The sequence below is a fragment of the Hypanus sabinus genome, chromosome 29 (genome assembly GCF_030144855.1).
Source record: "Hypanus sabinus isolate sHypSab1 chromosome 29, sHypSab1.hap1, whole genome shotgun sequence".
Lineage (NCBI taxonomy): Eukaryota > Metazoa > Chordata > Chondrichthyes > Myliobatiformes > Dasyatidae > Hypanus > Hypanus sabinus.
In genome coordinates, this window is record NC_082734.1 from 4,895,423 (window position 1) to 4,922,740 (window position 27,318).

The 27,318-nt window shown below is 45.2% G+C and overlaps 1 protein-coding gene across 1 annotated transcript in view; it reads left to right on the top strand.

Annotated features, from left to right (window-relative positions):
- LOC132382913 (cathepsin D-like) overlaps positions 1-9,959 on the top strand; it is a 34,448-nt gene extending 24,489 nt beyond the window's left edge. Inside the window, exons 5-9 of the mRNA XM_059953468.1 lie at positions 316-515; positions 640-762; positions 2,624-2,768; positions 5,934-6,032; positions 7,852-9,959. Coding sequence (XP_059809451.1) covers positions 316-515; positions 640-762; positions 2,624-2,768; positions 5,934-6,032; positions 7,852-8,013 — 729 coding nt within the window. The 3' untranslated portion in view covers positions 8,014-9,959. The remainder of the gene's footprint in view (positions 1-315; positions 516-639; positions 763-2,623; positions 2,769-5,933; positions 6,033-7,851) is intronic.
- The last annotated feature ends 17,359 nt before the right edge of the window (positions 9,960-27,318 follow it).

Genomic DNA, 27,318 nt, shown 5'->3' on the forward strand with positions numbered 1-27,318 from the left:
TTGACTGTTTGGTCACAGATGCCACCTGACCTGAGTACCTCCAGCATTTTGGTGTGTGTTGCTCTGGATTCCCAGCGTCTGCAGATTTTCTCGTGTTTGTGACGCAGACTACCAGGCATTCAATGTGCCACAGAAGACAAATTGTGCAAATACAAAACTAATAGTAAGTAAACAATACAAGAACATGAGTTGGAGAGTCCTTGAAAGTGAGTCCATGGGTTGTATTCATTCTGGTGGTGAGTGAAGATAGCCATGCTTGTTCAAAAGCCTGGTGGCTATTGGGTAATAACGGTTGGTTCACTCCTGATTTTCCAGATTGGTGACTTGAAAGTTCCATTGCAGACCTTTGCCGAGGCAGTTAAGCAGCCGGGATTGATGTTCCTCGCTGCAAAGTTCGATGGAATCCTTGGCATGGCCTACCCAAAAATTTCTGTTGATGGCGTCCTGCCTGTCTTTGATAACATGATGAAACAGAAGATATTGGAAAAGAATGTCTTCTCCTTTTACCTGAACAGGTGGGTTTTGTCTGTGGCGTATCCTGCTCCGTTCATTTTCCTCTTCCCCAATCCTGGAATCTTGCTGTTCTGTTGGTCTTTTACCATTTTCTAACGTTCATTGCCTTCCGTTTCTCTGTTTCAGGGACCCGAGTTCTCGGCCTGGAGGTGAACTGTTGCTGGGAGGGACTGACCCCAAGTACTATACTGGAGACTTCCACTATTTGAATGTCACACGCCAGGCCTACTGGCAGATAAAGGCTGACAAGTAAGTCCAGGCCAGCTTTGCCTCTTCTGCACTTTTGTGTGTTTATTTTCATGAGCTCTTGCCTCCCGGATACAATTCCTGGGCATCACGCACAAAATGCCGGAGGAACTCGGCAGCAAGTTGCCTCTTCCCATCACCACCCCCACCTACCCACTTACTCCCTCACCTGCCAACTTGTGCTCCTCTCCCTCCCTGCCCCCACACCACCTTGTTCTGGCTTCTGTCCCCCTTCCTTTCCACTCCTGATGGAAGAATCTTGTCCCAAAACATCGACCGTTTCCCTCCATAGACGCTGCCTGACCTGCTGATCTCCTCCAGCATTGTCTGTGTGTGGAATTCCAGCATCTGTAAACTGTACTGTTTCACAAATGTGCAGGTGTAGCGGGTGCTTCTCAGAACTTGGGCGCATCGCTACTGGTGCATAGGCCACCAACAGCAGCTGGCCAGAGACCTCTGCCTTGGGCTGAATAGAAGGTTGCTTGGCCCCGTAGCTCGGCTTGAGATCTTTCCTGTCCCAGGAGTGAGGTCCTTGCAGCTTTAGTTGATTCTTACAGGTGGGGTTGCTAGCCTTGATGCCCAACCCTTGCTGAGCCTAGAGTGGGACTGTCCAAGGCGGAGTTGCCTCTCTCTGCCTCCCCTAAAGTCTTGTTCGTTCATAGCAGAAGCCAGTTATTCAGTCGTGGGAGCTTCCACAATCTTTGCAGAAAACGTGCTCGGAATTTCTAATGCTCACCAGAGCAGGGACCTTGATCTTGAACTTGGCATGTCTTGAGGGCTGGGGACACTTGCTTCAGAAGCCAAAGTCCTCATGGAGTTCAGAGTACACCTTCATTAATCCAACACCAGGAACTTTTGTGGAACTGAATTGGCCGGCCCTCTCTAGACTGTTGGATATTGTTCCAATTGATAAGGCCAACACTTCTAAAGAAGTTGTGCAATCGTGTGCAGTAAATTTTGCAGTAAGCCTCAAGGGAAGCTCGTGGGATTCCCCAAAGGTATGTTTGCAGGTAGAGTCGCTGGTGAGGAAGGCATATGCAATGTTGGCATTCATTTTGAGAGGAATAAAAGAGCAGGGGTGTAATGCTGAGGCTTCATAAGGCACTGGCTGGATTACACTTGGAGTATTGTGAGCAGTTCCAGGCCCCTTAACTAAGGGAGGATGAGCTGGCATTTGAGAGGGTCCAGAGGATGTTCTTGAGTATGATCCTGGGAATTAAAGGGTTAATGTATGAAGTTTTTTCTGGCTCTGGGCCTTGAACTTTATTAGAATGAGGGGGGTGGGGGAAATTATCAAATAAACCTATTGAGTATTGGAAAGTCCAGATAGTGGATGTTGAGAGGATATTTTCTATGGTGGGGGGAGTCTAAGACCAGAGGGCACAGATTCAGAATAGAATGATGCCCCTCTAGAAGAGATGGAAGAATTTCTTTGGGGACAGGGTGGTGAAACCGTGGAATTCATTGCCATAGATGGCTGTGGAGGCCATGTCATTAGGTATGTTTAAAAGGGGAAGTTGAGTTTCTTGATAAAGTTATCAAAGATGTGTATGGAGGAAGCAGGCAAATGGGGTTCTGAGGGGAAAATGAATCACTGATGGGATGGCAGAGTAGACTTGGTGGGCCTCATTTGCTCCTATGACTTAAAGTAATACAGCTGCTGCCTCATTGCCCTGACAACACGGGTTCAAACCTGGCCTCGGATGCTGACTGCATGGAATCTGCATGTTTTCCATGACCAAACTGCCAAATGACTGGATAGTGGAAAACTTGCTGCCTTGGAGAAAATTTTAATCAAATTTCTTTGGGCAGGTTGAAAGAAATCTCTTCATTCCTGTGCTTTTTTTTTCCCTCCCCCATGCAGGGTATCTGTAGGCAGTCAACTGACCCTGTGCAAGGGAGGTTGCCAGGCGATAGTGGACACAGGAACGTCGCTCATCGTTGGGCCTGTGCAAGAGATTGAAGCCCTTCAGAAGGCCATTGGTGCACTGCCCATCATTCAGGGAGAGGTACATGGAGCCCTCTTACATTAAGTTGGGCAATGAACAATAAGTGCGTTTACTCGGCAACTTTGCTATGGTGAATCATGATCTACAGGAGCATTAGAACAACACTACAGCACAGTACAGGCCCTTTGGCACACTGTGGCAACCCCTTAACCTACTAAGTTCAATCTACCCCATTCCCTCTAACGTAACCCTCCATTTTTTTTTTCAGTCATCCATGTTGCTTTTACCACTACCCCTGGCAGGGTGCCCATGCACTCACCATTCTGTGTAAAGAACTTGCCTCTGACATTCTCCAATACTTCCAGTTACCTTTAAAACTTTAATGCTCCGATTAAATTTATTTTTTAAATTTTTTTTTACATCTTGTAATGGTTGGCCTGGAGTATTTTTTTCCTGTGAGGGTGGGGGGGGGGAATACTAACTTTTTTTTTCTGGGTGCTTTTTCCTTACTGCTTTGAACTATATAATGTGTTTATTTTGCATTGTATTAATCTTCATTTTGCTTTTGGGATTTTGCTTGTAGTGGCTGTAGAAATGCACTAAAAAAAATCAATTAAAAAAAATGCCCCCTCATATTAGCAATTTCTGCCTGGGGGGGGGGGGAACAAATCTCCTGGCTATCCCCCCTACCTGAGCATCTTACCGTGTACATTCCTCAAGTCATTTCTCAATCTCATTTGCTCAAAAGAGAAGCCCTAGCTTGCTCAGCCTATCCTCATAAGACATGCTCTTTAATCCAGGCAGCATCCTGGCAAATCTCCTCTGCACCCTCTCTAAAGCTTCCACATCCATGTTACTGAACAAGATCGGTTTCCTGTGGTGTAGGTTAGTACCAGAATCAGAAAGGCTTGTGGTTCCACTGCCTTTCTCAGCTGTTGCTAAAATCTTTGTCTGTTTCTTTATCTGGGCCTCACTAGGTATTCCCATTTTGATGTGTCAGTCCATAACCTCCCAGATGAGGGCACTGTTCAGGGTGGAGGAGCAACCCCTTGTATTCTGTTTGGGTAGTCTCCAACTCGATGGCATGAATATTGATTTCTTGTGAACAAATTTCTTCTCCTCCACCCTCTCCCCAATTCCCCACTCTGACCTCCCCTGTCTATTACTTCCCCTTGGGTCCCCTCCTCCTTCCCTTACCTTTCTCCTGTGGTCCACTCTCTCCTCTCCTGTCAGATTCCTTCTCTATCCCTTGACTGTTCCCACCCAGCTGGCTTCTATCACTAGTTAGCCACCATCATCACCTCCTCCTCCACCCCCCCACCCTTTTTATTTTGGCATCTTCTACCTTCGTTCTCAGTTCTCAAGAGGCGACTCGGCCAGAAATGTTGACTGTTTACTCTTTTCCATAGATGCTGCCTGACCTGCTGAGTTCCTCTGGCATTTTGTGTGTGTTGCTGTGGATTTCCAGCATCTGCAGATTTTGTCTTGTCCAAAATGACTCTTATTTGTTCCATGCACTTTGTGCTTGCTTCGCTTGTTCTGCTGTTGTTTAGGGCAGCAATGAAAGTCGTCCATATCTGGCGGTGCTCAGGGCTTCCTTCATGTCAGTAGCTTCCTCTCAGTTTTCACTACTGTCAGTCAGAAAGTCCCGGGTGGAGACTCAGGAATACCGTCACACTCAGATGTAGAAGGATCCTTCATTGCTGTTTCCATAACAATTTTGTTTTGCCCATCAGGGTTGTTGGCCCTGAGCTGAACCCTTGAACCTAGTGGACTACTCTTAGTCTGGCCTTTGACCTGTTTGGCATGGGTGACCCTACCAAGAGCCAAATCATAAAGCCCCGACTCCAGCCAACATAGCTCTCCGGGTCATTGAGGCACGCAAACCTCCAGCCTACAACAAGGAAGTTGAGCATGCTTTGGCATATGATATGAGAATATTTTAATAGTTCCCTCTGCTTTTATTTCTATTGTATCCTACCATTGTCTCAACTCCACACCATACCACAATATCAGGACCTCCTGCACAACACTACCTGGTCCCTACACTCTTGCCGATCTCCAAATCACTTCACTGATCCGAGGTTAATTTTTTTTATTTGGAGGTGCAGCCCAGTAACAGGCCCTTTCGAACCACTGAGCCAGTGCCACCCAATTAGACCCACACCACTTACTAACCCATGTTGGAATACGGGCGGAAGCCCATGTGATCACGGGGGAAGAGTGCAATTGAACATGGGTTGCTGCTATTGTAATAGCTATGCTAGCATGCCACGAGAAACCTGTGGCTGTGCTTTCAGCTATGGGCCCAGGCTCCAGAACACCTCCCCAAATATACTTCAGTTTCACTCTAATCCTGCTCTTAATACTGCTCTAATATCTTTGTATGGCTCAGTTATGTCACTTGTACAGCCTTTCACAATCTTTGGTTACGAAGCACTTGGCCAATTAAATTGTGGTCTCAAATGGTGCACAGTGACCTATCTCAAGCACCTGTGACTGGGTAATTGAATTATGATGGAGGTAAAGACCAGAAAATGCAGGGCTGGGAGAGTAGGTGTTCTGAGTGTGAAATCTTGGCCTGAAATCCTGCTCCACACACTTGACATAATAATGGTGTGCTTTCTCAGCAGGGAGGGTTACTGTTTTCCATTATGCTGGCCAGTATTCATTCTTCAGTTAATGCCAGATGAGTTACTGATTTGCCTAGTCCTAGTGCTGCCAATAGGAAGGAGGCTTAGGAGCCTCTTGGGGTGGGGGTGGGAGTCCCATGCCACCAGGTTTGGGAGCCTCTGGTGGGGGAGGGCAGGGTCCCATGCCACTGGGTTTGGGAGCCATTATTACCCTACAGCCAATAGAGGATAATGTCACTCACCTCAACACCTGAACTGATTGTACAACCTATGGATTTGCTTTCAATATTTATTACTTTCATAATTTTTATTTGTAGATTGGTTGTATGTCTTCATTATGTGAAGTTCTTCATTAATTGTATGATGCCACTGAATGCCTGCAAGAAAGTGAATCTCGGGATGGTGCATGGTGCTGCGTACATGAGTAATTTTACTTCCTTGCTGCGTTTGGAAGTTGGTGCTTGGTTTGGCTGCAGCGGAGGCTTGTAGAACGAGTGTCTTATTGAACAAGGGATGTGCTGAGGTGGTGACTGTTGACACACAAGACTTTGTAAAAGTTTGCACTGATGTTCCGTTCCCTTTCCATCGACAGTACATGATCAACTGCGCCAAGATTCCGACTCTCCCCAGTGTCACCTTCACGCTGGGAGGCAAGGAGTTCTTGCTGACCGGGAAGGATTACGTGATGAAGGTGAGGCAGCTGGCCAGTTAATTGCCTGTGGCCACGTGGCTTAATTTTTGCTGCTTTTTTTTCTCTCTGCTGTTCTGATTAAGATGAGCACTAAATAGCTCTGGGAATGGGACGCGTTCCATTTCTAGCTGTTATTTCCCAACTTGTCTTATTAAAGTACAAGGTCCCTCAGCTCCAGCAAGTCGCTACTTGAGACAACAATCCTGTGTTGGTATTTTTGTACAGCAAGATTCCCCCGAACAAAACAGCTGTTTCATTTTAAAATGGCTTGTTCTTGTCATGTGCAAGGACCCAGCCTGATTTGAACCTGGAACCACTCGTATCAAACTCCAGTGCTGATTCCACTAGACCCTCCGGCCAGCTCCAGCTATCTGAGGACCCACTAATAGGCAACCTCTTAGGAGGACCTTGTACTCGACCAGAGTGATTGCACTATGACTAGTTCTGGAATCTGGGGACAGGGAGTTGATGGGGAGGAGGAGGGAATTTAATAGAACTGGTGTAGGATTGGTATGAATGTGTGGCTGATCACTTGGACCCAGTGGGCCATAAGGCCCATCTCCAGGGTGACAGAATCTGTCTGAGCCACCTAAGGTGAATGAAGTGCTGCTCACTGAGACCCTTGTTGCTGGGTTAGGGGTCGACTCCTCTCTGAAGCCTACTTGCCATGCACGCCCCCTGCTCTTGACATAGCTTGAACTTGGGCCCAACATCAAAGAGCGCAGATGGTGGTGACTGGGTGACCCTGTGCCCGTCCCCACCCAACCCTCCATATCTCCAATATCAAGCGCCAGTGAAATTTTTCATGGCGTCATCGGTCTGTGTTTCACAGGTTGTCCTCTGGGCCTTTGAGTTTAGTTACCAGGTTGGGTTGTTCTGCCTGAAACCCATGGATGGGAAACAGCAGAGGTTTAAAATCTATTGCCCTATCCTGTAAGATGTGGAGCACTCTAATCTCTTGTAGAGGGGTTAACATTGACCCTTCTATTCAGGTTTCTACTCAGCAAGTTGCCATCTGGGCTCATGTCCTTATGCCAGCACTCCATCCTAGTTGCCCCATTTCATTTTATTTTTTACCCTCGATTTGTCCAGCTTCCACCTACATCTGCCCGTTTTCAATCCGATACAAAGCTCAGTAGCCGGGGGCAGTCTCACAGCCTTGTCATCGTGGAGACCATCTCTGGTTGCCGTGCTTCGTGTCTATGAACTTGGCAGCGTTTTGTCCCGCTAATAGGAGGAATTGAATACCAAGGCTTCGGGCCTACTCTGAGGATTTGGATCTGATGACTCAGTTTGGTTCGGGATGCTGCTGTTGCTCATTTCTATTGTTTTTCTTTACGTGCAGGGAGGGTTAGGTGTTGGTCTTTTTTTTAATTGGATTCTTTCAGGCTTCTTTCTGTGTGGCTACCTACAGGCAAACAAATCTCAAGGGAGTATAATATACCCACTATTTCAAAATAAATGCTCTTTTGAATAATGCTCCCTTTAGGAGCAAGTTCCATGTTCTTGCTAGGTAATGAAGTTCTATGGTTCTCCTTTGTGGGTTTTGTGATCTATTCCTGAAATGGATTCATTGCTGCATGAGTGGAGTTCAAGTGTCCATTTTAGCATTATAAAATGCAGATCCCTGTTGGATGATATAGCAATGGGTCATTTGGTTTCTACCTGTTCTGAGCTGAGGTAGAATTCCTTAATATCCACAGTCTGTCTTTGGGATTTGCTTTGGGCCAGGGGTTTCCAACCTGGGTTCCATGATGTGAAGGCTGGGAACCCCTGTGGTGTACACAGATAGTTAACTCATAATCTCTTCATTCCCTAGATCACCAAGTTTGGAAGGACTATATGCCTTAGTGGATTCATGGCCATGGACATCCCACCCCCTGCTGGACCACTCTGGATCTTGGGCGACGTTTTCATTGGCCGCTATTACAGCATCTTTGACCGCACCAACAACCGCGTGGGTTTCGCCACAGCGGTGTAAAGCATTCTCCAGGATCTGAGACTATTTGCTGTTTTCCATGCGTGTCCCTGATGATCAGGCTGTTTATAGCTCAACCCTAACCCTGCACCTCCGTGAACCCTGTTGCCCCAGTTAGAACCGCTACCTAAACCCAGTGTCAGGGAGGCGATTCCAGGTGGCCATGTTATTTTTGGGTTTGATGTTGAAGGCACTTATGGATAAATTGCCTGCTCTTGTATAAAACACCCCCTGCTCCCTCCTAACCTCCTGTTCCCACTTATATTAGAAGTGAGAGGCTTTCTCCTTGAAGCATGCTGAAGTTATTTAAGTTGGAGTTGATGAATTTGACATCTCTACCTTCCTCATTCTGCCCAAGTCCTCATGAATCTCACCCACCCACTTGCCCTGGTTAGCTCAGACATTTGAATCCCTGGAACATATTAGGCTGCTGAGCTTGTGTGTAGCTGATGGTTGCCGACACCTCTCCTTCGGTATCACACTATGCCCAATTTATCCTTTCTTAGATGTGATGGATTTTTGGGGTGAGACCCCAGGCAAAAAGATTGGGGGAGGTGAATGAATTCTGTAATGGTAAGATCGCGATGGATGTAGCAGTTTGGTCTTGTAGAGCAACACTTTCTGAAGTTTGCTGCAGACTGCTCAATGTGGGTTCCAAAACAAGGGCTGAAGTGACGTACAAACGTCCACTTTGCATGGTTTGGGAATGATTAAAATTCCTCCTGAGGATGGGGGGTAATTCAGTTTTCAAAAGTCAAAAGATTCAAAGCCCATTTATCGTCAAAGAATGTATAAATTGTACACCTCAATTTGTGGCTGCCTGTAAGCAGATGAAGCTTTCTCAGCAAGTTCCCTGTCTGTCTTCTGTCCCCGGGTCAATGGACCATTTCTATAAATGCTTTTTCTCCTCTGTCATTGCCCCATGTTTCTCTTTGGGTTTGGAGGGAAGTTTTAATGGACTCTCGTTCAATTAAGTACCTTGTTTGATTTGGACAAGCTCTAGCATCAACATTTCACTTGTGGAATAGATAATCGTGGTACCAGTTGAGGTTGGCTTAACAAAAAAAGCTGGAAGTCTTCAACCTGGACAGCCCAAGTCATTGCTGGTGTTTTAAACTTTGCCTTCCATCCCTCTATATACTCACTGTCTCATGGTCACATCCTTATCCAGCTCTTCAAGTCTACTTCTGCCCCATTCCCTCCAGTGACCCTAGGACATGAGCAGAATTTGTCCATTCAGCCTATCAGTTAGCTCTACCATTCTGTCACAGTTGATCTGTTAACCCTTTCAACCCTGTTTGCCTGCAACCTTTGCCCTTGCTCATCAAGAGCCTAACAACCTCTGCTTTAAATCTACGGATTACCACACACAAGACTTCAGGTATTGGAATCTAGAGCAGTGGGTGAGTTCCACAATTTTGCCACTCAATGGGAATTTAGAATGATTTTTATATAATTAGTTCCTAGCTCTGCTATCTATCACTCCTCCACCATGTAATATCTTTGCCTGTAATCGTTTTAACCCTCTGATTTGATTGTAACATCCACAGAAAGCTTGTGATGCAATATTCTCACTTAATCAAATGACTACTTCTCGTGTTACACTGCTGGTGTTTAGGGCAGCAATGAAGGTCCTCCGTCTCTGGCGGCGTTCGCTGCTTCCTTCATCGTGTCAGTAGCTTCCTCTCGGTTTTCGCTCAGGTCTTGCTTGGCTGAGAGTGGAGACTCAGGAACACCGTCACACTTAGAAGGATTCTTCATTCCTGCTTCCATAATGATTGTTTGACCAGTCAGGGTTGTTGGCCCGGAGCTGAACCCAGTGGACCACTCTTAGCCTGGCCTCTACCCTTTGACCTGTGTGGCATGGGTGACCCTTGGAGGTACTCCTGAAGGTAATAGGAAAAAAAAACTTTGTATTTAAACTAAGAATAAAATGAGGTTTGTGTTCAGTTACTGAATTTGAGTTTCTATTTTCTATAGAATATTTTGTGAGAACTGCGTAGTTTCTTGTAAGTTGGCGCATGCAGCGTACATTGGAATGTGATGTAACCTATTGTGGTACAAGAGGCGGTTTGGCCCATCCTGGCCATCCTATCTGTGCCATTTTCCCTGCAACTAATTTTCTCATGCCTGCCACCTCCCTTTTGGATTCACTGACACTAAAGAGGAATTTACAGTAAAGACCTGAATCCTTGGTGGAAGCTGAAGTTCTTGTCTCTTCCTCCCCAAAACCAGCCGATATTTTTAAGAGAGATCCTCATGAAATTGGCAGCAAGTTTCATGCCTTTGGGGCTTCCTTGGCTTGTCAGGCCTTGTGGCATAGTCCCTGATCCTACGGTTCAGTGACATCTATTATCAGTTAATGGTGATTGTTGCAGCTACTGAAATCCCTACTGGGGTAGGGGTGGTGGGAGGATTGATCCTGTGTGATGCCAAATCCAGTAAGATTCACAGTAAGAATTAGCTGGCCCATGATGCAATGGCATCTGCACTGGACCTCAAGTTGAGTGGTTCTGAGTTTGAATCCACCCGGCTCCTTGCACGCTTTCCATCGGTGCTGGGTTGAGTGTTGAGCTGCCAATTGGCCTTGTTTTTTTAAAAAAAATGCTAAAGAAATGGCAGGTTGCTGCCTGATGTGCCACAAGGCACGGAGAGGAAAAAAAAGTCAAAGAATATGTTCGATCTTTTATTAAATAGACCAATAGACTTGAAGCAATTTTAAAAAGTAATGAAATTAAAATCAGCAACATAACAAAATAGTGTTAGCATAATAGAAGTACTTGAGCTTTCTCTAACTGTATTTAAGCAGACTTAACTGATTTTAAATGTAATTAAGTGGTCAACAAAAAAAAGACACCACCCCCTAGCTCAGTCCCTTAGCTCTCCGCAGAACTAAACTACCCCAAAATTCAAAGCATGAATGGGAGGGCGGCACACTAGCATAGTGACTAGCATTACACTCACAGTACAGGTGAGCTGGGTTCAATTTCTGCTGCTGTCTGTAAGGAGTTTGTACTTTCTCCCTGTGAATGCGTGGGTTTCCGGAGTGCTTGTTTCCTCCCACAGACCAAGGATCTACTGATTGGTAGGTTAATCGGTCGTTGAAGATTGTCCTGTGGTTTGGCTAGGTTTAAATTGGTGGTTGCTGGGCAGCTCGAAGGGCCTATTCTGCACAGCATCTCAAGAAATAAAATGTTAAAAAGTGTAACAAACTCTTCACACATGACTCACATCCCCTTCTCACATGACTGACTACCCATATTAAATGTGCAACACAAAATACAATACACATTGAAAACATCAGTGTCTCCTACAGAGTTGCAGAGGGATAAATATTAGTCCAATCAAAGGTATGTCCTCGCCCCTTCAAGGGTTTAATTTTAATATCGTTATCAAGAAGTTGAGCACCTGGGACAATGGTGCTGTCTTTTGGTGGTGCAACTGAACTCTGGACTGGAGTTCACTCGATTTGCCATTGTTTCATGTACCACGATGCTGTGAAATGCCAGCAGTGTGCATGTGATTTAGAATCAGGTTTATTACCACTAGCATATGCTCTAGTGGCTGTACAGTACAAAATTTTCTGTAGTTTTTTATATATATATATATATATATATATATATATATATATATACATACATATATATATATATATACACACACACACATTGTACATGCAAAAAGTTTGGAAAACAAAAATCTTGAAATGTTGCCGATACAGCATGAATACCTGACTCATGCCTAATGGGACCTGAATACAGGGATAAGTTCAGAGTAAATGTTGTTATCAAAGTATATACGTCACCACATACAACCCTGAGCTTAATTTTCCTGTGGCCATACTCAGCAGATCTAGAGAATAGTAACTATAACAGGATCACTGAAAGATCAACTGGACTGCATAAGACAACAAACTGTAAATATAAATAAATACCAATAAATAACAGGAACCTCAGATAGTGTCTTTAAAGTGAGATCATTGGTTGTGGGAGCAGCTCAAAGATGGGACAAGTGAAGTTAAGTCATTCAAGAGCCTGATGGTTGAGGGGTAGTAATAGTCTTATTGGGAAACAGTTTCTCTATCTTGTCTCTTTGAAAGCCAAACTGCCACTCAAAGACTTATTGTTTCACTTGCAAGCTTAAAAGGACAATTGTCCAGCAACACACACACAATGCTGGTGGAACGCAGCAGGCCAGGCAGCATCTATAAGAAGAAACACTGTCGACGTTTCGGGTTGGGCCGAGACCCTTTGTGACAATTGTCAAGATTGTCTTAAGATTTCCAGTACACAAGTGTAAGGAGAACAAAATAATTGTTCCCCTGGATCTGATGCAGCACAAAAAAACCCATTAAACATGAAGAACAAATATTAATAAAAACACAAATATAAATACACAAGATAGCTTATATACATAGATTGATGAAATGATGCTAGGTACAGGTGTGTCTGCGCATAAGGTAACTGACAGGAAATGAAAAGTAGTGGTGGTTGGGGTGTTGATCAGCCTCACTGCTTGGGGAAAGTAACTTTTTGAGTTTGGTGGTCCTGGCATGGATGCTACGTAGCCTCCTCCCTGAGCGAAGTGAGACAGTCAGTGAGTAGGGTATGTGGTGTTACTGGCACCTTTCTGTATTTACATTCTTGATAATGGGTAGGCTGGTGCCGCTGATACATTGGGCAGTTTTCACTACCGGTTGTAGAGCCCTTCTGTTTGCCCCTGTGTAGCTTCCACACCGTACAGTGATGCAGCTCGTCAGGATGCTCTCTACTGTGCATCTGTAGAATGATGTGAGTATAGATGTGCAAAGTCCAGTTCCCTTCAGCCTCAGAAAGTAGAGACGTTGGTGAGCTTTCCTGACTGTAGGATGTGTTCAGGGACCGTGTGTGATGTGCACTCCTAGGAGTTTGAAACTGATTTCAGTTTCCACTGCCATGACACCGATGTTTATCCCTGTACATTGTTTAATGCAAATTAGGGTAGTTAACTTCAGATTCTGGGCTGTTACTATTTTGAACGACCTGTCCTGAACCCAGCAAGTAAATGCTATTGCGATGAAAGCACCGTGACATCTCTACTTCCTTAAGAGTCTGTGGAGATTCAGCTTTGACAAACTTCTATAGATGTGTAGTGGAGATTGTATTGACTGGCTGCATCACAGTTATGTACAGACCCCCAACATGGGGGAGGCAGTTCCTGTCTCAATATTGGACACACAGACCCCCGACACTGGGGGAGGCAGTTCCTGTCTCAATATTGGACACATACAGACCCCGGACATGGGGGAGGCAGTTCCTGTCACAATATTGGACACATACAGACCCCCGACTCCGGGGGAGGCAGGTCCTGTCACAATATTGGACACATACAGACCCCCGACATGGGGGAGGCAGTTCCTGTCACAATATTGGACACACAGACCCCCGACATGGGGGAGGCAGTTCCTGTCACAATATTGGACACACAGATCCCCGACACTGGGGGAGGCAGTTCCTGTCACAATATTGGACACATACAGACCCCCGACACTGGTGGAGGCAGTTCCTGTCACAATATTGGACACATACAGACCCCTGACATGGGGGAGGCAGTTCCTGTCACAATATTGGACACATACAGACCCCCGACATGGGGGAGGCAGTTCCTGTCACAATAGACACATACAGACCCTGACTCCGGGGGAGGCAGTTCCTGTCGCAATATTGGACACACAGACCCCCGACATGGGGGAGGCAGTTCCTGTCACAATATTGGACACATACAGACCCCCGACTCCGGGGGAGGCAGTTCCTGTCTCAATATTGGACACGTACAGACCCCGGACATGGGGGAGGCAGTTCCTGTCACAATATTGGACACATACAGACCCCCGACATGGGGGAGGCAGTTCCTGTCTCAATATTGGACACATTCAGACCCTGACTCCGGGGGAGGCAGTTCCTGTCTCAATATTGGACACATACAGACCCCGGACATGGGGGAGGCAGTTCCTGTCACAATATTGGACACATACAGACCCCAGACATGGGGGAGGCAGTTCCTGTCACAATATTGGACACACAGACCCCCGACATGGGGGAGGCAGTTCCTGTCACAATATTGGACATACAGACCCCGACTCCGGGGGAGGCAGTTCCTGTCACAATATTGGACACACAGACCCCCGACATGGGGGAGGCAGTTCCTGTCACAATATTGGACACATACAGACCCCGACTCCGGGGGAGGCAGTTCCTGTCACAATATTGGACACACAGACCCCCGACATGGGGGAGGCAGTTCCTGTCTCAATATTGGACACATATAGACCCCAGACATGGGGGAGGCAGTTCCTGTCATAATATTGGACACACAGACCCCCGACATGGGGGAGGCAGTTCCTGTCACAATATTGGACACACAGACCCCCGACATGGGGGAGGCAGTTCCTGTCTCAATATTGGACACATACAGACCCCCGACATGGGGGAGGCAGTTCCTGTCACAATATTGGACACATACAGACCCCGGACATGGGGGAGGCAGTTCCTGTCGCAATATTGGACACATACAGACCCCGACCGGGGGAGGCAGTTCCTGTCACAATATTGGACACATACAGACCCCCAACGTGGGGGAGGCAGTTCCTGTCACAATATTGGACACATACAGACCCCCGACATGGGGGAGGCAGTTCCTGTCACAATATTGGACACATACAGACCCCGACTCCGGGGGAGGCAGTTCCTCTCACAATATTGGACACATACAGACCCCCGACACTGGGGGAGGCGATGCCTGTGACAATAAGATTTCCAATCGCAATATCAAAATCCACCAAGTCTGCAGGCTTGGAGTGGCCATGTTGGGCAGGTTCTATCCTGCCTCGAAACAGATCTGTTGATACTGGATTATTACTGTAAGATATCCTAAGGTACAGTGAAAAGCTTGCCTTGGATACTGTCATACAGATCAAACACTTACACAGTGTATCGTGCTAGAATAAGGTAAGACAAGAACATGGAAGAGTACAGCTCAAAGACAGGCCCTTCGGCCCATGATGGTATACCAAATCAGCTAAAAAAAATAAATTAACCCCCAAAACGAATCTCTCTGACCTACACAATGTCCATCTTCCTCATATTCATGTGCCTATGTCAACGTCTTGTAAAAGCCTCCAATGTATTTGCCTCTCCTACCCTTCCAGGCAGAACAATCCAGGCACCCACCACTCTCTGAGTAAAAAAACTTACCCCTCACATCCCCTTGAAACTACCCCCTCACCTTCAGTGCATACCCTCTGGTATTAGACATTTCTACCCTGGGTAACAGATACTCCCTGTCTACTCTATCTATGCCTCGCATGAACTTATAAACCTCTACCAGATCCCCCCTCGGCCTCCGCTGCTGTAGGGAAAACAACTCAAGTTTGTTCAGCCTCTGTGATCGCACATGACAATGCAGAATAAGATGTAAAAGCTATCAAGAAAGTACGGTGAAATATAACACAAAACAATTACAGCATGGAAACAGGCCATCTCGGCCCTTCTAGTCCGTTCTGACCGCTTATTCTCACCTAGTCCTACCGACCTGCACTCAGCCCATAACCCTCCATTCCTTTCCTGTCCATTTTTGACAATATCGAACCTGCCTCTACCACTTCTACTGGAAGCTCCTTCCACACAGCTACCACTCTCTGAGTAAAGAAGTTGCCCCTCGTTTTACCTCTAAACTTTTGCCCCCTAACTCATGTCCTCTTGTTTGAATCTCCCCTACTCTCAATGGAAAAAGCCTATCCACGTCAACTTTATCTATCCCCCTTATAATTTTAAATACCTCTATCAAGTCCCCCACAACCTTCTATACTCCACAGAATAAAGACCTAACTTGTTCAACCTTTCTCTGTAACTTCAGTGCTGAAACCCAGGTAACATTCTAGTAAATCTCCTCTGTATTCTCTCTATTTTGTTGAAATCTTTCCTATAATTCGTTGACCAGAACTGTACCCAATACCCCAAATAAAGGGCAAAATCATAACGAGGTAGATCGTGAGGCCAAGAGTTCGTCTTATTGGACAAGAGGTCTGTCAAGCATTTGGTAACACTGGGATGGAGCTGTCCTTGAGCCTGTCAGTATGTGCTTTCCGACTTTTGTATGTTCTGCCTGATGGGGCGAGGAAGAACAGTGAATGCCCGGAGTGGGTGGAGTTTTTGATTATGCTGGCTGTTTTACTGAGGCAGTGGGGTCTGGCATCTAGTATTTTGGTCCCGGTATTAGTACTGGTTTGTCATTGTCCCCATGCTGAGTGAAGAGATTGCCTGGCATACTGTTCACACAGATCAGATCATTACTCAGTGCATTGAGGTAGAACAAGGTAAAACAGTAACAGAATAGAGTGTCACAATTACAGAGAAGATGCAGAGCAAGTGAATGATGACGTGCAAGATCATAATGAGGTGGATTGTGGGATTGGATGTGGTCCTCCAGTATGCAAGCCAGACTAGTATGATACAGCGAGCAAGCTGTTGCTCACGTAGCAGGCTCCCCCACTCCATGCAGCTGATGAACCCAAAGGGACGGCAGAGACCGATACAGTCTGGCACTGACGGCATTGCAGGTGTGGCTGGTCAGTGCTGAACTCAGCGTCCAACGGCCTTAGGGACTCCAACTCCAGATTTTTCCTCAGGGTTTACTCCTGAAGCCTATCCATGAGTGGGTACAGCTGCAAGGCAGCGGAGGTTTGAGATCAGAGTTTTCCTTCTCCCAGATGAGCTGCCAACCACAGCTGATGAGCCCCATCTGCCCGAAGCACCAGTAACTCCCCTTTGCCCCTTCTCCTGTCAGTAGAAACAGTTCCACCAGGCTTAGCAGCTAAGCCACGCCCCTTAAATGCCCTTTGATACGCGTTATTAAGGGCAGGAGCAAAATGCACACTGCTGTAGGAACTCGGATGAGAGAAATGGGCAGTAGATGATTTGTGTCAAGACTCCTAATTTGGACTGTATAATCTAGATGAAATTTCCTGGACCTGGAATCTTGACTGTACAGTTCTGTCTACAGATGCAGCCTGATCTGCTGAGTTCCTCAAAGATTTTGCTCGATTCCAATATCTGCAGACTTACTTCTCCATTTTAAGGATTGCTAATAGGTCATTTGGTTATTTCTAGGGTTTGAAGTCCACACAACTTTCCTCTTAATCTGTGTTTTTTTACAAAATATATTACACACACACACACACACACACACACACACACACACACACACACACAGATATATATATATATAGAGAGAGAGATATCTATGTATATATAGATAGATAGCTAGAAGCCCAGCTACAAAAGGAGGAGGGTTGGACATGAGGCTAGCAACCCCATCACGTAAAAACTCGGAGCTACAGAAACGTCAACAGAAGCTCCAAAAACTTTATCCTAGGAGAGAAGGGACCTTCGAACAAGGGGACAACTTGAAAGACTGGCCCAGGACAGAAGGCTCTTGCTGCTATCAGTGGCCTGTGGCCCAAGTAGGGGTGATGGGCTTAAGTAACACTGGAGAGCCAAATACATTTTTATTATAAACCAATAATTTCATAGTCACTGTTACTAATACTAATTCTATTAAAATTTCAAATTGATTTAATTATTTGCATTCAAATTCCCCAGCTCCCAGGTTAGGCTTCAAACACAAATAGATCTATGGTCCAGAATTCTGGCTGTTGCCCAGTAACTTAATTGCTAAGCTTTCAAACTCAATTCCATTACTCCAGGAGGCCAGTAGCCGCATTGTTTGCCCAGTGCTAATCCATACGTTTTCCATGTGACATTTCCTGTGTTAGCTGAGTGAACTGGATGGCATGAATTGATATTTTCCTCCTTTTAGTAAAAGTTTCAAAGGTTTGTTTATTATTAAAGTACGTATGCAGTACAGAACTCTGAGATTTGTCTTCTCCAGGTAGTCACGAAACAAAGAAAAACTATGGAAGCCAGTTGAGAGAGCAACAGCAAACCCGCCCGTTCACCCGACAAAAAAATAATGACATCACCGTCCCAAAACCCCCAAACCCCCCTCCCCTACACAAAACCCAACATGATCATCAACACCCCAAACCCCCTCCACCTGACCCCCAAATCCCCCTCTCCCCATGTAAAAAAAAAACAAGAAAGAACGGGCAAAAATATAAAAATCAAAATACTGAAAAATTCCATCATCCATCTATAAACACAGAATATTGATAGAAGTGTATCAATATTCAGAAACATCCGTCTAGGTTGTAAATATTTAAACTCAGTCTCAGGTCAATTGGACCCATGGTGAAAACATCCTTTTTTCCACAATTATTGATTATCGATTTATTTGGCACAAAATAATTGATTGCATAAGTATTCACCCCCTTCAAGTCAGTATTTAGTAGATTCACCTTTGGCAGCAATGACAGCCATGAGTCTGTGTGGATACGTCTCTATCAGCTTTGCATACTTTGCAAATTTTTCCCCATCCTTCTTTACAAAACTGCTCAAGCTCTGTCAGATTGCATGGGGATCATGAGTGAACAGCTCATTTCAAGTCCAGCCACAAATTCTCATTTGGATTGAGGGCTGGACTCTGACTTGGCCACTTCAGGACATTAACTTTGTTGTTTCTAAGCCATTCCTGTGTAGCCTTGGCTTTATACTTGGGGTCATTGTCTTGCTGGAAAACAAATCTTCTCCCAAGTCGCAGTTCTCTTACAGACTGCATCAGGTTTTCCTCCAGGATTTCCCTGTATTTTGCTGCATTCATTTTACCCTCTACCTTCACAAGCCTTCCAGGACCTGCTGCAGTGAAACACCCCCACCGCACGATGCAGCCACCACCACGCTTCATGGTAGGGATGGTGTGTACTTACGTTTGTAGTTAGTCTGATGGTAAAATAAAAAGTTCAATTTTGATTTCATCAATCCATAGAACCTCCTTCCAGCTGATTTCAGAGTCTCCCACATGCCTTCTGACAAACTCCTGGGTGAGATTTCATGTAAGGTTTTTTTTTTCAACAGTGGCTTTCTCTTTGCAATTCTCCCATAAAGCCGCGATTGGTGAAGCACCCGGGCAACAGTTGTTGTTTGCGCAGTCTCTCCCATCTCAGCCACTGAAGCTTGTGACTCCTCCAGAGTTGTCATAGGTCTCTTTGTGGCCTCCCTCACTAGTCCCCTTCTTGCACGGTCACTCAGTTTTTGAGGAAAGCCTGCTCTCAGCAGATTTACAGCTGTGCCATATTCTTTCCATTTCTTGATGATTGACTTAACTGTACTCCAAGGGATATTCGATGACTTGACAATTTTCTTGTATCCATCTCCTGACTTGTACTTTTCAATAACGTTTTCGCAGAGTTGCTTGAAGTGTTCCTTGTCTTCATGGTGTAGTTTTTGCCGGGATACTGACTCACCAGCAGTTGGACCTTCCAGATACAGGTGTATTTTTACTACAATCAATTGAAACACCTTGACTGCACACAGGTCTTCAAAAACAGATCTCCACTTAACTAATCTTCTAATACCAATTTGCTGCACCGGTGATGATTTAGAGTTTCATATTAAAGGGAGTGAATACTCATGCGATCAATTTTATTTTGTGTTTTATATTTGTAATTAATTTAGGTCATTTTGTAGGGATCAGTTTTCACATTGACATAAAGAGTCTTTTACTGTTGATCAGTGTCAAAAAATACCAAATTAAACCATTGTGATTCAGTGTTGTAAAACAATAAAACATGAAAACTGATACACTTCGACAGCACTCCCTCTTCTCTCTTCTTCTTGGGCCCTTGGCTCCCAGTGGAGAATAGGCCATTGAGGACCTCCCATCCCCATTGTCCTATGAAGTTGTTGTTATGGTTGGAGTTCATCAATGTTTCCATAATCCATTGTGTCCATTGTACGGGGGATTGGCCTGTACAGCTTCACCAGAGTCCTGTTGGCCGGCCTTATTGATCCACGGCGGGGACGAAGGGTTGGAGTTTGACAGGCTGTGGCACCCTCGACATCATATTATTCCTGCTCATGTATATAAAGCTGGTGGTTGAAATCTAACTGGATTAGAGAACATATTGTATGAGAATTGACTGACAAGCTAAGGCCTTTCTCTTTTGGAGTTAAGAAGGATGAGAGGTGACTTGTAGAGGTGTGTAAGATGATAAGAGGTGTACAATGGGCTGCCAGCAACTTTCTCCCAAGGAACTGTCTAATATGAGAGGGCATAATTTTATGGTGATACTTGTGGGGGGGAGGTGGATGTCAGAGATAGATTTTTCACTCAGAGACTGGTGGGTGCATGGAGTGTTGGAGGTAGATACATTAGGGAGATTTAAGAGATTCTTAGATAAGCACATGGATGAAAGAAAAATGGGGAGCTATGTAGGAGGGAAGGCTTAGACTGATCTTGGAGTTGGTTAAAAGGTCAGCATAGGACTGTGGGCTGAATGGCCTGTATTGTGCTGTTTTGTTCTATGTTCTAACCCTTGGGGATTGAATTGCATCAAAACAACAAACTGCAAGCAAGTCTTGAAACCTCTCCCACCTGAAAAATTGTTTATTCCTTATTCTGACTTTGTCACCCCAATCCATTATCCGTAGTGATATTCATTCCCAATCCTTTTCCCTGTAACTTATGCAACTACTTTTTGAGTGACCTCTTATTGACCATCTTTAGGAATTTTCAATGTCATCTCAAAGTTCAAATAAATGATACTGATGAGATGAGTTGCAGAGTCCTTGAAATTGAGTCCATATGTTGTGGAATAAGCTCAGTGTGGAGGAGGGTGAAGCTATCTATGCTGGTTCAGGAGCCTGAAGGTTGAAGGGTAAGAGCTGTTTCTGAACTGGGAGATGTGGGATCTAGGACTCCTGTGCCCCCTTCCCAAAGGCAGCAGCGAGAAGAGAACACTGCCTCGATGGTGAGGGTCGGTGATGATGGATGCTGCTTTCTTGTGGTAGCGTTACTTGTAGAAATGCACACTGACGGGGAGAGCTTCCCCTGTGATGGACTGTTGAATCCACTACCTTCTGAATGCTTTTCCACCCATGGGAGCTGATTTTTCCATACCAGGCCATGATGCCATGATGCAACCAGTCAGAATGCTCTCCATTGCTAGTTTTTCCTCATCTTTCTGATAATTACAACCAAGACTCTAGATTTTCTGTTGACTAGTTATAGTTGTAGAGGAGCCCTGATAAAGTTCTCTTGATAACAAAGTCCAGCTCTTGCCCAACTGTGGGCATAGATAAAGGAGATCAGAGGTGAGAGATTTAAAGGGAGACAAGGGCAGTGTTTTCACGCAGGGGGTGGTGCATATTTGGAATGAACTGCCAGAAACAGTGGTTGAGGCAGGCACATTAGCGATGTTTAAAAGTCATAGAGTTGTCGTAGGAAAGTAGCACACATCATCAGAGATCGCCACACCCAGGCCAGGCTCTTTTCTCACTGCTGCCATCAAGTAGAAGGTACAGGAGCCTCAGGACTCGCACCACCAGGTTCAAGAACAGGTACTACCTCTCAATCATCAAAAGGGGTAACTACATTCACTTTCCCATCATTGACGTGTTCCTGCAACCAATGATCTCACTTTAAGAACTCCTTACCTCATTAGCAAGAGCCGAGCTGAGTGGGAAAGGATGGGTACACGCCCAAGCTCGAGGATGAGGAACGACCTAAGGTTTGGACGATTTAAGCACCGAGCCAGATTGGAATGGCTGGGGTGTTGGGGTTGGTTCGGCTTGCTGCTCCGCGGGATTTGCTCAATTCCACACTGGACTGAAGCCTTCTGAATCGGCTTCTTGGACTTCTGAATCAGCTGCAGTTGTGAACTCCAGTTCTGAATGCTGTTGGCTTGCTTCACTGCTTGCACAATTTGCTTCTCTCTCTCTGCACACTGAGAATTCGACGGCCTTCTTTTGTTTTTAATGGGTCCCTTTGGGTTTCTTTGTTTCGTGGCTGCCTGTGAGAAGATGAATTTCAAGGTTGTATAAAGTTGATAATAAATGTACTTTGAACTTTAAACTATCTGATGTTCCTGTTACTTACTGCTACTTATTTATAGTTTTTTGTCTTCTGCTCTCTAGTTGATTTTTCATTGATCCTAGTAACAATTGTATTGACTAAGCCCACCGGAAAATGAATCTCATGGTTGTATATGGTGACATGTAAGTATTTTGATAATAAAATTTATTTTGAACTTCCGTACTTTGTACTTTGATATGAATGTGGATTGGAGAGGGCTATAGCCAAATGCAGGCAGATGGAAGTAGCTCATTGGACAACACTGTCAGCATGGATGAGTTAGATGGGAAGAGCCTATTGGTCAAGACAGTCGGCATGGATGAGTTAGATAGATGGGAGTAGCTCATTGGACAACACAGTTGACATGGATAAGATAAATGGGGGGGAACTCATTAGACACCATAGATTAGATGAGTTGAGCTGAAATCTGTTTACTTGCAGTTTGGCTATATGGTTTAAATTTTGACACCATTCTTTACCCTCTACCTGGATAATATTTAGTTTAGTTACATTTAGTTCATTTTAATTCACTGAGACTGACCGAAAATCCTGGGAAATTTTCTAAGACCCTAGTGTTTGTACAATGGGTACCCTGACCCACAATATTGCATCGCATTTTACTTTTACCTACGTTTGGCCTGGCTTGCTTTGGAGTTGCTGTCCTACTCTTCCGTAGCCATTCCACCGCTAGGTTCGTGCCTGTTGCAGCTCCTTTATTGCAGCAAGCGAATCCTGTTGTGTGGAAATTCTGTAGAGAATTCATGGAAGTGAGAAAGGCAGCAGTTCAAAGTTCAATGTAGACTTATTACCAAAGTACACACATATACTACCTCAAGATTCATTTTCTTGCAGGCATACACATTAGAGCACAGAAATACTATGGAATCAATGAAAAATTACACACAAAGACTGACTAACAACCAATGTGCAAAAATAGACAAACTGTGTAAATACAAAACTAAAATGATAATAATAAATAAAGAAGTAAATAATATTGAGGGCATGAGTTATAGAGTGCTTGAAAGTGAGTCGATCGGTTGTGGAGTCAGTTCAGTGTTGAGATGAGTGATGTGGTCTACGCTGCTTTGGGTGCCCGATGATTTGAGGGCTAATAACTGTTCCTGAACCTGGTGGTGTGGGACCTAAGGTTCCCGCACCTCCTTCCCATGGCATGACCTGAATGGTGGGGGCCCTTGTTCTTTGACCTCCCCAGCACAGGCGAGGGTGCTCGGGACAGCAGGACAGCTGGGACCTGAACCACGGTTACAACCTGAAACCAAACCCAGCTGGGACATCCATGTGCGTGTATATATATAGAACACATTACCTATCTGGCAACGAGTTGCAGACACAAATCTAATTAGAGAGTTGGGTGTTTTAAATATAGAAAGATGAATATCAGGGAATTGTAATGAAGAGTTAAGATGGTTTGAGGGCTGAATCAGCTGTTCCTGTGAACACTTGGGGTATGGTAGCATTGTGGTTAAATTCACAAACTAATGAACCTGAGGCCAGAGTTAATTTTTGAGGCATGTTTGAATCTCTCTCATGGAAGCTGAAAATGTACATTGATTTTGTTAAATAAACACAAATTAAAAAAAGCTGGTATAAATAATGATGATCACAAAATGACTGGATTTGTTTTTAAGAAAATCCTTCTCATAGTTATAAGAGGACACAGGCCCTTCAGCCCAATTAGTCAACACTGCCCCTGGGGCCACTGAGCAAGTCCCGTTTGCTGGTGCTCAACTCTTATCCCAACCCTTTCCTGTCCAGGCATTATAGAGTCACAGAGTGGGGCGGCCCAGTAGCGTGGTAGTTAGCACGATGCTTTACAGTATCTCAATCAATCAATCAATCATCCAATAAATAAATAGCCAGTTAGATAAATAGCTAATTAAAATTAATTAACTGACTCATTAATTATCGATTGATTAATATGCCATGGGGTAGACCCATCTGGGAAAGCCCAATGACTCTTCGTTTAACTACTGTGAAGATCGTTGTCTCCGAAAGAGTCTCCTTTCCTCAGCGCAGCTCTGGGGTGCCCTGGAATGGGGTTCAGAGTGCCGCTGGTCACTAATTGATCCAGAGGCATAGAGTTGTGCAGTGTAGGAACAAGCCCCTCAGATACAGCCCCCCCCATGCTATCTTTCTGCTGACTTACACTAACTCCATTTGCCCACAGGAGGACCACATCCTTCTGCACCTTTCCAAGGTTGGCATGGTAACGTGGAGGCTGGCATTGCGCTGAACAGCACCGGCACTCTGGGTTCAGTTCCCGTCGCCGTCTGTGAAGAGTTTGTACATTCTCCCCGTACCGTGTGGGTTTCCTCAAGGTGCTCCAGTTTCCTCCCACGTTCCAAAGGCATATGGAGAGACAGAACCCGATGTTTGTGCCATGATTTAGGTGCCGGGGCAGATTGAAAAGGTCAGGGTGTGGGGGTCCGAGGTGAGAGTTGGACTGCGTCGGCTCGCTGCTGCACTAAGGGTGTGGGGACGGACTCTCTTTGCGGATGTCAGTTCAGAACGCTATTTGCTTTTGTTTACCGTTGGCATGATTTGTTCTTTTTTCCTCTTTCCGCATTTTTAAATGACTTTTTTTTAAATGTTTGGAGACAAATAGTTTTGTTAGGAGACAAATCTCAGGATTGTCATAAATGTACTTTGAACTTGGACTTGTAAGTTGAGAAGTCGAGAGTATGTTATGGTGGTGCTGCAAGAACAGCAACAGTATCTTTGAACTCTGTTGGTTGTTGATGCGAATGACACATTTCACTGGATGTTTTGATAGGCACGTGATGGATAAAGTTAATTTAATATGGGACTAAGGATGCGATGCAGGAGGGAGGGCTTCAGATTTCTGGATCACTGGGCTCTCTTCCAGGGAAGGTGGGACCTGTACAGAAAGGATGGTTTGTACCTGAACTGGAGGGGGATTAATATCCTCGTGGGAAGGTTAGCTAGTGTTGCATGGGATGGGGGTGGTGGGTTTGGAAGAGAATTTCGGGGAGGTGGGAACCAGAATGCCAGAACAGATAGTGGAGTGGCTGGTGAGAAACATGTTATTAAGCCTCCTCTCAAGGTCAGGAATCAAAAGGTTGAGCAGGGTGGGATTAATGTTCTGAGCTGCGGGGAGTATTTTATTTATTTATTGAGGTACAACGTGGCATAGGCCCTCCGCTCCTTTGAGCTGTGCCGTCCAGCAATCCCTCGATTTAACCCTGGCCTAATCACGGGACAATTTACAATGACCAATTAATATACCATCTGGTACATCTTTGGACTGTGGGAGGAAACTGGAGCACCCAGCGGAAACCCACGTGGTCATGGGGAGAATGTATAAACTCCTGTCCAAATGTTACAGAGTCATAGAGCAATACAACATGGAAGCAGGCCATTTGGCCCAACTAGCCCATGGTAACCATGGTGCACACAGAACTAGTCTCACTTGACTGCATTTGGCCCATATCCCTGTGGACCCTTGTAATGAGGTTTACAATGGGAGAATCAATAATTGAGACTAAAAAGATGCATGAGAAATCTTGGAGCTTCTACCATGATGGGGAAATTGTTTTCTTTTGAATGTTGTTAACATGACTTCAGTTCCATTAATATTCTTTACAACAAAAATGAGACTGAACTCATTGGATGGAAGACAAGTACATTCCTATGGACGTTCTCCACACTGTTGGACAATCATCGGTAATCTGATTGAACGGTAGGATTGGGTGATGTATGTCTACTTTAAATTTTCTACAGAATGTTTTGGTAAGAGTCCACACCTTTAATATTGACACAAAACTAATGCTTACGGCATTATTACTGAGAAATAGTTGTCAATTTGCACACAGCAAGATCCCACAAATCATAGTCTTGAAACTGCCACATGATCTGCTTCAGGTTCGCAGCTCCATGAAAGTGGCTACACAGGTCGGTAGGTGGTTGAGAAGGCTCATGGGAGGCTTGCTTTTATCAGTCGAAACATTCAAAGGTCAAGAGGTTACCCCCCCCCCCCTCTAGGAAGGGTGTCGGGGCTCTGGAGAGGGGGCAGAAGAGGTTTACCAGGATGCTGCCTGGTTTAGAGGGCTTGTCCCACCATGAGAGGCTCGAGAAACTTGGGGCTGTTTTCTTCTGAGCGCAGGAGGTTAAGGGGAGATCCGACGGAGGTTTACAGGATTATGAGAAGCATAGATAGAGGAGACAGGAAGTATCTTTTCCCCCAGATAGGAATGTCTGACTCCAGAGGGCAGGCATTGAGGGTGAGAGGGGTGGGTTCAAAGGGGACTGATCGGTGGATGCCTGGTATGGTGATAGAGGCAAATACATTAGAGGCTTTTAAGAGAGGTTTAGATAACAACATGAATGTGGGGAAGATGGAGATATGTGGACATTGTGCAGGTTGGCTGGGATTAATTTTAGTTTTTAAAAGATGTACTTTTTAGCTGGTTTGGTTCATCATTGTGGGCCGATGCTCCTGTACTGTCTGTGTTCTATTTAGTGATGCTAACTATGAGATAAATAAGACCAAAAGATATAGGAACAGAATTAGGCCATTCAGCCCATCGAGACTATTCTTCTATTCAATCAATGTTCAGTCATGCCAGTCCCTCTGGCAGCTCATGCCACACACCTACCACCCAATTCACCGACCTGTCTTCAGATCTCTCTTCCAGTGGTCCCTCCTAAGCACCAGTTGGCAGCGGGCTTATATAACCGGGGCAGGCTCCAGTCAGAGACCGGATCCACTAGACCGAGATTCACAGCGAGGTGGGGAGGAGGAAGTGGGAGTTCAGCCTGGAATCCTTACCAACCGCCCCCCTTTCAAAGTGAGAAGCAGTGATTTAACTGGTAAAACAGACCATTGAGTCCCGCCGAAGGGTCTCGTCCCGAAACGTCGACTGTACTTTTTTCCATAGCTGCTGCCTGGCCTGCTGAGTTCCCCCAGCATTTTGTGTGTGTTGTCTGACAGCTTCAGGCATCTTTTCATTTGAGCAATTCATTTTATTGCATTAATTTTAATACATTAATATTTAAAAACCACCCATGCAAATCCGCTCCCCTCACTGGGAAGACCCGCTACGGTCCATTCGGCCCGTCTGTTTCAAAACTGAACGCAACGTCCAGACGCTCAAGGCACCGCGGTGGCCAGGGGGAAATGGGGGTTAAATTCTAAATTCTGCTGCATGCCGATCGCAAAAGGGATTACACATTTAATTCATGGGAATAGATTTGCACTCCTCATTTTTTTTTTCGCAGTTCGGCGGGGGAAAGAAAACGAGAGAAACAAAGAGCTCGAGT